Raw genomic sequence first — 13,043 nt, 5'->3', positions numbered from 1 at the left:
GAAGAAATGAAAGATAGCATGACAGAAATGAGAAATAAAGTGCAAGAAACAAGAGATGAGATGCAAGAATTAAAAAATGAAATGAAAGAATTAAAAAAGGAAAAGAAAAGGAATGAAGATGACATAGATCGGAAGCATCTAACTGGTACATATACTGAAAAGCTGAAATCAAAGAAAACATGAGGTTTCAGCAGTTAATAATAAGAAAACAATTATGACCAAATTAAAAGCCCAAGTTGAAAGCACTGCTGAAACAAAAGATGGCCACCTGATCATAAAATTTGCAGATAAACAGAACCTGGAGCAGGCAAAATCAGAATTGGAACAACGTAATGTAAACAAGATCACTGTTACTGAAAAAGGAAAACTTAAACCGAAGATAAAACTTACAAATGTACCAGAAGATGATGATGATATTATTCAAAGTCTGAAGCTTAAGAACCAGTGGCTAAAAAGACACATTGTAGAAAATGATGATCTGACTATCATAATGCAAGAAAATTCAAGAATGGATAAACATAAACACTATATTATAAAATGTACACCCAAGATACGTAAAGCAATCTATGAAAATGGAGATAAACTTAGTACCACATATAGAATATGTAATATTTACGACCATTACATGCCCTACCAATGTTACAAATGCCAGGAATTTGGGCATAGTGCAGAAAATTGCAAGAATAAACAGTCGTGCCCCAATTGCGCGGGAGAACATAAAGCGGGTCATTGCAGTGTTGTTGAAGTTAAATGCATAAATTGTGTGAGAAAGAACTATGATGACACAAAACATAAATCCTATGATAGAGTAAACTGTGAAGTTTATAAACAAGAAATAAAAAGAGCCAGAAACAATACTGACCATGGCTTCGATTAAGAAAATATCATGTAATCTAATAAATATACAATCCATTGGCAATAAAACTCATATCATTAAGGAAGTCGTAAGTGATCAAGATGTGGATATTTGCTTATTAACTGAAACTTGGTTGAGTGGTAATGTGAGTGACAGATCGAAAATAAATGAAATGACACCTAAATCTTATAACTTTTATCATGAACCAAGAGAAAACAAAAGAGGTGGTGGCATTGGAATCTTAATTAAGAAATCATACAAAGTTACAGTAAGAAATCATATCATAGTTAATTCATTTGAATATATGAGTATTAGAATTTTATCTCGAAATGTAAATCTACAAATAGTTCTACTCTATAGACCACCGAGCAAAAGCAAAAGAATGTTTCTAGATGAATTTAATAATTTACTACAGTAGATACATTGAATGACAATCGAAATATAGTTATATGTGGTGATTTCAACCTACATCTGGATAAAAGAGTAGACCCATATGTCAATGAATTTACAGAATTGATTGACAACCACGACCTTGAAAACATAGTGTCTGAACCAACAGCTCAGTCTAATCATATACTAGATCTAGTTATAGTAAACAAAAACAACAACATCATACTAAATATTGAGATTGAACCTGACTGCTCTATATCCCCAATGCATAAGTTAATGTCTTTTTAAATAGACGTTAGAAAAAATAATGCAATACAGAAGGAAATCACATACAGAATTAAGACTAACTTTGATCCAAAAGAGTTCATTGAACAAAGCCTAGAGGATATAAAAGGGATAACACCAGTCTGTAACTCAGAAGAAAATCACACCCTCGTAGAGAGACAATCCTGTATAAATTGCATTACTGATAGAAGTAAAACTATACTTGCAACTAATTATAATAATAGGTGCCCAGAAATAACAAAAACAATCACAATTAAAGAAAAATCGAACTGGTTTGATAATGAATTACATGAAGAGAAAAAAAAAATGGAGGATAAATGGAAAAGAAATAAAAATAATGAAAACTGGCAACATTACAAAGCAGCTAGAAATCACTACAATTACCTTATCTTAGTTAAAAAAAGGCCTATTATAAAAAAGTGTGCAATGAAAATGACCCACGGAAAATACATAAGAACCTAAAGAAACTATTAGGTCGAAAGACAGAAATAGTATTGTCTGACATTACTAATGATCCTAAATGCCTAGCAAATGATTTTATTGATTATTTTGAAGAAAAAATAAGTCAAATCTGCTCCAGTTTTCACAACATCGGCACAACAGAACGAAGGAATACATCAGCAACAGGTGTAAGTAAGCTAAGGGTATTCAAAGAGTTAAGTCAGAGTGATTATATGAGAATAATAAAGAAAGTAAAAAAAAAAAACCTACTGCGGAAATGACCCATTTCCAATTAACGATGTAAAAGATGCAGAAAATTTCACCAGACTACAAGACCTACCGAAACATGGTAAATATGAGTCTAACACAGGCAGTTTCCCCTGATTGTGAAAAAGTTGCATACATCAAGCCTGTGTATAAAGGAAAAGGTGATACAGACAATTTAAGTTCATATAGGCCAATATCAAATCTGTCATATTTTTCGAAAATTATTGAAACTGCTGTACACGAACAAACCTGGAAACATCTGAAAAAATCTAATGCCATACCTGATGATCAATCTGCATACAGAGAAAATTACTCCACAGAAACAACAGTGTTAGCGATAAAAAATGACATAACAGAAATTATAACTAATGGTAAGTGTTGCATTCTTGTGATGCTTGATATAAGTGCAGCATTTGATACTGTAGAACATACATATCTGATGGAAGACCTTAAAGCTGAAAGCATCGTAGAACGAGCATATGACTGGTTTGTGAGGTATCTCGAAAACCGCAAAGTTAAAGTAGTAATATCAAATGTTGAATCTGAGACAAGAAAACTAACCAAAGGGGTGCCTCAAGGGAGTGTACTAGGTCCTCTCCTGTTTGAAATTTACACGATTGAACTGGCAAATATACTTGAAACTCACTGAGTTAAGTTTAAAATATACGCTGATGATACACAATTCTATTTCCCAATAGAATCAGTTGATGAAGCAAAAAGAAAGATACTTGAAATAATGAATGACATTAAGGCTTGGATGTTAACAAAAAAGCTCAAGCTCAATGAAGATAAAAGTGAATGTATTTTTTTTGGAAATGAAAAAGATATAAAAAGAATTGAATGCTTCCAAAGAATTGAAATAGGTCAATCGATCATTGACCTAAAGAAATCTGTCAGAACTCTTGGAGTAATCATGGATGATAGACTGACAATGAATGAACATATAAATAATATGGTAAGAAATTGTAACTATCATATTAGAAACATAGCATATATTAGTAAATACTTAGATGAAAAATCTATGGCCATACTCATTATTCACCACATATTTTCAAGAATTGATTACTGCAACTCACTGTTCTATGGCTTACCAAATCATCAGCTGAAGAAAATTCAGAGGGTACAAAACAAAGCCGCTAGATTAATAAAAGGACTACACAATAGGGAAAGAGTTACCCCTGCACTAATTAAATTACACTGGCTGCCGGTAAATGTGAGAATTGAATACAAGCTACTCTTACTAACGTTTAAGATACTGAACTAAAATGAACCAAAATATCTAAAAGAATGCCTGAACAAACCAGAACTAGAAACAAATGTTAACATAAGACACATGAGTGACAAACATAGGCTATCTGAACCAAGAACAAATAGTAAATTTGGTGAAAGGGCTTTTAGCTACTGTGCGGCTAGACATTATAATAAACTGCCAACTGAAATGAAGGACCTTAAGGGAGCAATTGAATTTGAGAAGAAACTAAAGACATTACTTTTCACACGATCATATGATTTGGAAGATGCTACAATCAAAGAATTGTATAAGTTACAAGGAAAATGTTTCGTTAGATGGTTGATATGGACCCGCCCGAGAAGTAGTTCACTCGACTTCAGTGGAGGGTTGGATTTAAACCCCAAACAAGTAACAAGTAAGAAAGAAATATCTCTCTATATAGTTCTATCTATCTATCTACCTACCTGTATTTATATATATATATATATATATATATATATATATATATATATATATATATATATATATATATATATATATATATATATATATATATGTGTGTGTGTGTGTGTGTGTGTGTACACACAACTAGAACCAGACACTTGCTCTTTACTATATAAGGAAGATTCCACAAGCTATTTTTCTATTTTTACAGCATTTCTAAATGTCTTTCTTATTTGTAATGTTATGGAAATGAGCCATAAATTGATATGCCTGAATTTATTGTGTATTTCGTTTGAATCTTTTTATCAACTTTCCATTCACTTGTCAGTGTTATATATATTTTGCAATCATGTATATATATATATATATATATATATATATATATATATATATATATATATATATATATATATATGTATATACATACAAATATACAGATACATACATACATATATAAGAGCGAAGATAACACACCAACTCGGTTATTTAATTATTTATTTTTCATTATTTCTTCACCTTGAATAAACCCCTCGAGAGATTAGACCTATATGATGGGTCGTCATTTTTTTTTCCGATGTCACTTCGTTCGGCGACACTTCGTCCACGTCTTTTTGTCCAATAGAGGCACCGTTGACTATAATCGAAGCTTCGGCCTATGTAATTTGTTGCAAGTTTCAAAACCACGACATTAACTAACTTTTGCTTTATATACAAAACGACATAAGAAAAATCAAATATCTTTGAATTCATAACCCAAAGGCATAAATTGTTTTCATTAGACTACAGGACTAAGCTTAAATTATTTCCCCTCTTGACGCCCTCTTCCTCACTTGGACATTAAAGCATTTAAGTATTTTTTTCGATTTTTTTTAACACTCAGAGCCCTTTCAATAATCATTTTTTTTCATAAAAGTGGACCAATGTTGTCTCATACATACACATGTTTACAAAGTGAAATATAATAGTTAATACTAAATGGAAACTTATGAAAAACGCTTGCCCGATGCTAAAATATAAAGTAATCACCAGTTCCCCCACCCCTACTACATGTATTAGTAGAGGAAGAGAAGAAGGAACAGAATAAAAGAGAGAGAGAGAGAGAGAGAGAGAGAGAGAGAGAGAGAGAGAGAGAGAGAGAGAGAGAGAATCCAACAACAGACCAAAGAAAGCCTGTTGCTGTTTTGCTGGATAACCGGGGGACGTCAGTGACAGGATACTCTCTTTCTATCCTGCCTGTCTCGGAACCCCAAACCGAGAGTTAGTCCTGAATCGGAAGACACCCAAGAGGAAAGATCCTCAACGGAGTCAATTTCTTAGGGCTTGACCCGACCCAGGACTCTCGGAAAACCCGAGTCTCTTTACTTTAGGTTATCCAGGAAGAAACAGACATCACTGCCATTACTGGTCGGAAAATATTTTCCATTCAAGATAACTCAAACATTTTATGCAAATTTTATAGATTTGTTGATAAATTCATAATTTCTTACAAAGATTAATAATTAAGAATTTAGTTGCCTTTACTACTAATTATTATTACCGCTATTTATGAAATTTACATTTTTTTTTTTATCAAATAAATCAGTAATATGATGGGCAAGGAGAGGCACCCGATGAGATACTACTGCTAGAGAGTCATTTGGTACTGTGATGGCAAGATAGTACTACATTGGATCCCTCTCTGGTTAAAGCTCATATTTCCTTTGCCTAATTTTCGAGTCAACACAATATTAATCTCTCCATTAACTTTTGAAGGCCAAGACTGAATAACAATATTTTTTTATTCAAATTTGATTTGGAATAAAATAGTTTATTTTTAAGATAATTGATTAAAGATTTGGTGTTGATGTACTCTACATAAAATGAAGAGAATATAAATAGATGGAGAGAGCTGACTCGAGCGGCTGACCCTTCAATACAGTGGGAATGATGAGGTTGAAAGAAGACAGTTACTCAAGTAGCTAAGCCAATCTATAGTCTATGCTTAAAACATTATTTACAAGAACAATATCATGTCGACCTTTCATTGGTCGGAAATTTAGTCTGAACACTGTGTCACTGAGATGTGCTTTAAATATGAAAGACTTCACACCCCCAACTTCAATACTCATTTGTTAGGCCTATGAATACTTCCATTTCTTAACTTGAATATCCAGCCTAGAATATCCATCGAACAGTCACAAATAATTTCCAAGATTTCACTATAACTGTTGTTTGTTCGTAACTATGACGTCTAAGTTTAAAAAAATAGTTATAGACCATGTTTGATATAATTCTTTGGACACTTCCATTTACAGTATGTGAAGTGTGAAGTGGATGATGAATGGAGAAGTATTGATTCAAAAACTCAATATAGAGACGACTGGCGAAATGAAACCGAGGCCCTTTGCGTTAATTGGCGTAGGAGATGATGATGATATATATAATGAATTTTAATTAAAACTCTTAAATGTTAAATTCTTATTTATGAAAAGTAACTTCTCTGAAATAGTTTCTTCCTATCAAAAAGAAAAAGAAAAAAAAATAGTCCTCAAAATCTCAAGCTGAGTCTAAATTCAGGGGAAATTGCGTTATCTTTGTACACTAAAATAGATCGTATTTGCTGCTACCAAAGAAGGAGGAATATAAATGTTGGATTTTAGAATACTGAACAAAAGCAACAATGTTCCTGCTGACTGTAATGTCAGGTAGGCCTACAATACAATGCTCTATAGATGCAGGAGCTGTTATTTTATATAGATCTACAATGCAGCTCTTAAAACATATCGATGCTGGAGCTACACTTTAAGATAGGTCTACAATGCAACGCTTAAGACATATAGATGCAGAATCTGCAATGTAGGATAGGTCTACAATGCAATGCTTAAAGCATATAGATAATTTAAAAGGAAAACATGACGGTGTTATTATGCTTTGACATTACCGCACTTGAAGGATTACAGTCCTTTAGGCCTATGCAATACGAGCTGGCGGTTAACTGACTTATGAAAACTCGCTTGTTAATCCATTTTCTAATCTTGCTTCCTAGTTGGCCCTTTTCCTTATTTCTTCATCTGTGGCTTTGATCTAACTGATTTTATTCTTTTATTAGCGTATTTAAATTGTCTATGGATAATTGAAACACTTAGGATTTCCTCTGTTCCTTTCATGTAGCCACTTCTCTCCGAGCAACTTGCATACAAGAAAATCATATCCTTGATTTCAAGGACAAAAATGCTCATACAATTAGGTATCCCATATAGAAATGATTAAATCCCTTAGTTGAAATATATTATTTTGATAAATGTAAAATTCATATTAGTTTTGGAATGGAATTTAAATTATGAGGCTCTTAAAATTAAAGTCGCATAGAAATTTAAAATGTCGATATATCATGAAATTATTTCGATGGTTCCTGCGCGTGGAAGTCATGTCATTCGTTGATCCATCCCTTGTGTTAATATTAATTTTTATATCAATCATTAGCATTAGTAATAAATCCTGCTATTATTCATAGCATTAAACTGTTATAGTGATCTTAGGCCTTATTGATTGATTGATTGATTCAAGACTTCAATTTCTATTCTGAACAAATAATTTCATGCAAATTATAATTTATAGATGCAAATATTTATAGATGTAATCAATAATATTTTTATGTAAAGTAAAACTTATTTTCTTATTAAAACTTTCAATAAATATAATATTTAAGTCTACTGACTCAAAATATTTTATAACATTGTCCTTCTTTACCTCTAACAGTAGCGGCTCTTTGACATCTATTTTTGAAGTGCCATACTTCTAGCATTAAAGGTTCTTTGACCTCTATTTTGAGGTGCAGTATCTCTAGTATTAGAGGCTCTTTGACCTATTTAGTAGCTCCTTACTTCAAGCATTAAAGGGTCTTTGACATCTATTTTTTAAGTGCCCTACTTCTAGCATTAGAGGTTCTTTGACCTTTATTTAGAGGTGCCATACTTCTAGTATTAGAGGCTCTAACCTCTGTATTGAAGTTCCTTACTTCTAGAATTAGTCTCATTGACACATATTTAGTAGTTCTTTACCTCTAGCAGTAGCGGCTCTTTGACATCTATTTTTGAAGTGCCATACTTCTAGCATTAAAGGTTCTTTGACCTCTATTTTGAGGTGCAGTATCTCTAGTATTAGAGGCTCTTTGACCTATTTAGTAGCTCCTTACTTCAAGCATTAAAGGGTCTTTGACATCTATTTTTTAAGTGCCCTACTTCTAGCATTAGAGGTTCTTTGACCTTTATTTAGAGGTGCCATACTTCTAGTATTAGAGGCTCTAACCTCTGTATTGAAGTTCCTTACTTCTAGAATTAGTCTCATTGACACATATTTAGTAGTTCTTTACCTCTAGCAGTAGAGGCTCTTTGACATCTATTTTTGGAGTGCCATACTTTTAGCATTACTTGTTCTTTGACCTCTATATGAGGTGCCATACTTCTAGTATTAAAGCTCATTGCCCTCAGTATTGAGGTTCCTTACCTCTAGCAATAGAGGTTCTTCGACATCTATTTAATGGTACCTTCTTTCTTGCATTAAGGTTTTTTAAAGTTTTTGAGGCAACTTACTTATAACAATATAGCCTCTTAACCTATATTTTCAATTGCCATACCTCTAGTATCTGGTAAACTTTGATCTTTCTTATGAGGTGCCATACTTCTAGCATTTGAATTATCCTTTTTCGACATATTCGTCTTGGCTATTTTAACATTGTTTCTTCTACACTATCAGGGCAAAGCCATTTTAAATTTTTCATAACTATGTTCCTAATTTTGGCGTTTATAAAGACACACTTCTCGTGGTAGAACCTTCAGCATCGGTCATGGTGTAGTTTTATCTTTAACATTTGCTCCTTCATAAGATTAACTGAAGGGATTTAAGGTAGAACACAGCTCAATATATATATATATATATATATATATATATATATATATATATATATATATATATATATATATATATTGACATGTCTGAAGCTTATGTCCTGCACTGGACAATAAACTGTCTATTTGTTACTTGTTCCGCTTTTTTGTATTTAGATCCTTTTTTTTTCTCCTTTATCACCATAGACATTTTGTTGTGGATATTCAAGACCAAACCTCCTGCCAAAACGAAATTGGAAATAGCGATGAAATGTCCTGCTTTGCACTACATTGTAGATGTAGATAAAGATTCCCTTTTTCACACATTTTAATTTATTGTGTGTATAAGCTACATATTTTACACAATACACAATAATCTAAGCTTAGTTTGGCGTTTGACAGCAGAATGCTCCTTTTACCCAGTTCCAGTCAAGTTGGTCCTGCTTTTACTTAACCGCAACTTCCACGTTTAAGTAGATTCTGGTATTCAAAGAAAGTTTATAATAACATGCTTTTCTTATTCTTAGCGTATTTTATCTCAATTTGTTTTGAATTATATGAAAAGTTAAAAAATTATGCAGCGTGCATCCGAAAACAAGCTCCTGTCATTAACTTCGGCTGGTGTTGTTATTAGATATAGACTATGACGATACTTTGATATATTTATTCGTTAACATTACTTATTGACAAAACCTATATCTCAGGTAGAAATATAGGTTAGTGAATAAATTTTGATTCACATTACTTGGTAATTATTTGAGAACAATGTTGTTCGGACAAAAATACTTCCGAAAAATCAGGTATTAGAAAACTTTTCCGAGTATCAACATTAAAACAGATCGTTCTTATATATAAAAAGACATGTCAACCTATTTAACATAAAAACATTTGCTATTGAAGTTCTACAAATTCAACTTCTGTGGACATTGTTTAAAAAATGCGTGTAGGGATAAGACTGAGTCATAGAGTAATACAAAGAAGCTTCTAAAACCTCTAGTTAATTCAGTTAAGAAAATAGCTAAGTAATAATCCCAACGAGTCCTTATTATTGTTCCCGGAAAGAATTTTGGCTCAGTATTGAAAAACTTGTTTTTATTGATCTTCGCACATTTCAATGGCTGACAGCATTAAGTAAGAAAATGGCTTTTCAATAGAAAGCAGTATTATTTATAAGTCTTGAGTGACAAAAAACTAATATAAATGATACAATCAATAATTGAATTTAGTTCGAATCGTTTGGGGATGTGAACTTCTTTATGAGTGAGATTGCTGGTCTTATGAGAGCCCAGGCTCTTGCTAAAGGCAATGTTCACATACAAAGGGAAAGGCTCATATTAACAATTAGTATTATGAGAGCTTTAAAATGATTTTAGAATAAAAGCCATTATCGGGAGATGTGTCATATTTAGGCTTAGAACGAAGTCTTCCACCAGATGCTTTCAAAAGCTGAAGACTCGAAGGATTTGATCTTCGCTCCGATTGGATCTCTCTTTTGGAGCTAAACTGAGTGGCTCCTGTTTTGCAGTGAGGGACAGTCGGTTGATCTGTTTAGATCCATAAGTTAGGTTATTTCATCACCTCTGTTTTGAACACTCACATTGCCTAAATTTATCTATTTTCATGATCTCATGAGAATGAATATTGAAATCAATACCTTAGATATTTTATCAAAGATGCCTCTAAAGTCATCAGATTATTTTTCATTTCCGGATCATTTTCTGATGTGTATACCTCACCAGTGCCTCTTTGGTCCCCATTAAATGTTTTAAACGTGCTTGCCCGGACAATCACGAATAAGCTCGTTAATATATCTCTTTACTGTCTCGTTAGGTTATAGGGCGTGTGCCCACTGCACAAAAAAAAGGGGTCAGTGTTTTCACTTTAGGAGAAAATATACCATTTTAGAGGAATCCGAGGTTATTTAGGGTTAGGTGAAGGGGAGTTCATAAAAACAGGGAATTCTCGGAGAATTATAGCACTTTTTTGTATCAACTGCTTATTTCCTAGAAATTACTCTGTAAATGTGCATTTGAAGTGTCTTTTTAGTATAATGATATAAAGCAAGATAAAAAGAGTGTATATCGTATATTGGAAATATGATCATGAATTCTGTAGTCTGAAATATAAGGCGGACGCTTTAACTAAACTGAAAGAAAATAAGCCTCCTTTGATTCCCACTATCATGGATGGATACCAGAGGCTCAATATGCTGTTGTAATCCTGTGAATATTCGTTATATTTTGTTTAAGTCTGATGTAATTAAAATTTGGCCGGAAAAGCTACGAATATGGCCAAAAGAGCCAGAGTGAACCTCCGACGGGGAATCATTCTCATGAAGCATTACAATAGTTGAGCCAACCACCATAACTATCCAGTGAATAATCCCACATTGACAACCTAGCAACAGGTCAGACGAAATTTGACATTATGAATGCATTTTCTCAAGGATATGAACGGATTTACAGATGCCCGGTTTAAGCTAGGTGCTTCATATGGAATCAAATTCACTCACGCAAACGGCAGCTTAGACTTAGCACCAATTAGGTCCATTCACGGTCCAGATATATCAGACAGCGTACCGGTTTTGAGCATCTTCTGCGCACTTGTGATCTGAGGGGGCTTATTGATGGTGACTAGAAGCCCCATTCTAAGTATTATTTCTTGATACTTCTTTAGTATTATTTCCTAACTCAGGATATTTAACTCAACATTTCTTGACAATATATCCACTAATGTATTTAAGAGCTTTTTCCTTAATTAATCCCCCAACATTTTATTTTTATTTCTTTGTTCGCTCTAATCCTCGTCTAAAACATCTTATGAGGCAAAATCTAAATTTATGAACGTGTGCATTGTTAGACATATTTCTAATGGAGGGTCTTTTCTTTGTTATATTCATATTTTTTTGGTTCATGCGATTTTTCAACACTTTCCACTCAGTTTCTCTCCCTACCAAAATTTTTGGCTTAAATTTAAAGTTGACAGCATTTGGAGGGTCATAATGACTATCTATTTGCCTTATACACCCAAAGAAATGTTCAAGGCAACCTTGATTTAATCTTTGTGCCAGTAGTTAGTCAATACTATGAGAGCCTTTTAACCTATCAGGCAGAGCAATGGCAGATTTAAACGATAAAATGATATCTAGTAACAGAGACTTCGTGTCATCTTTGTATTCCCCAGGTTTAAAATGAATCGAATAAACAGTAGCATAAACAACGTTAATTCTGTCAGCACAACAACATTCAGGTATACACTAGACGCTGTCTATGTATGGCTTTGCGTTAGGAAAATGATAGTTTTTTATATTTGAGCTTTTAGTTTTTTTTTTTTTTTTTTTTTTAAGTGTATTATAAGAGCTAAATACTGCGCAGCTATTTGGCATCAGCACTGATGGAATGAATGAAGGAATAAAAAGATACAGTATATATATATATATATATATATATATATATATATATATATATATATGTTATAATAAATTTTTGCACATTTAGACGTGTGTTTCATATTCAAATAAGCCATATATTATTGCTACATTAATGTCTGGATTTTCTTAACGACCTCGGGATCAAAGCCCCAGGCGAAATCACACAAAGACTAGAGCTTGTGACCTGCCGGGAATCGAACCCTGGTCCGGCAAACTTGTAGAGACAGTGACTAAACCACTTGGCCACGAAGAAAGATAAAAGTCAATGACAATTCTGCACCACTTATAACTGTCAAATTCAGGTGTTTTGTAATTGGAATTGAAATTAAGCCATCTTCACCATCGTACTAACTGGTAGTTTATTAATTGCATTCGATTAATGATAAATTTTTGCACATTTAGACGTGTTTTTCATATTCAAATAAGCTATATATTTTTGCTACATTAATGTCTGGATTCTCTTAACGACTTTGGGATCAGAGCCCCAGGCGAAATCACACAAAGACAAGAGCTTGTGACCGGCTGGGAATCGAACCCTGGTTCGGCAAACGTGTAGAGACAGTGACTAAACCACTTGGCCACGGAGATAGATACAGTTCAATGACAATTCTGCTGTACTTATAACTGTCGAATTCAGGTGTTTTGTACTTAGAATTGAAATTAACCCATATATATACATATATACTGTATATATATATATATATATATATATATATATATATATATATATATATATATATATATATATATGATTACGATGCCTTTATGGACCGTTAACTAAGGCCATTGTTCTTTGTTTTAAATACCCACGTGTGAGACGAGGGCAAGTGACGT

At 33.0% G+C, this 13,043-nt stretch overlaps 1 protein-coding gene across 1 annotated transcript in view; it reads right to left on the bottom strand.

The window, feature by feature from the left end:
- Positions 1-13,043, bottom strand: part of LOC137651742 (zinc finger MYM-type protein 1-like) — a 49,012-nt gene that overhangs the window by 28,480 nt on the left and 7,489 nt on the right. Inside the window, exon 2 of the mRNA XM_068384962.1 lies at positions 8,530-8,641. Coding sequence (XP_068241063.1) covers positions 8,530-8,641 — 112 coding nt within the window. The remainder of the gene's footprint in view (positions 1-8,529; positions 8,642-13,043) is intronic.

Source organism: Palaemon carinicauda, chromosome 13, assembly GCF_036898095.1.
Source record: "Palaemon carinicauda isolate YSFRI2023 chromosome 13, ASM3689809v2, whole genome shotgun sequence".
NCBI classification, from domain to species: Eukaryota; Metazoa; Arthropoda; class Malacostraca; order Decapoda; family Palaemonidae; genus Palaemon; species Palaemon carinicauda.
This window is presented reverse-complemented; position numbering and strand designations above follow the sequence as displayed.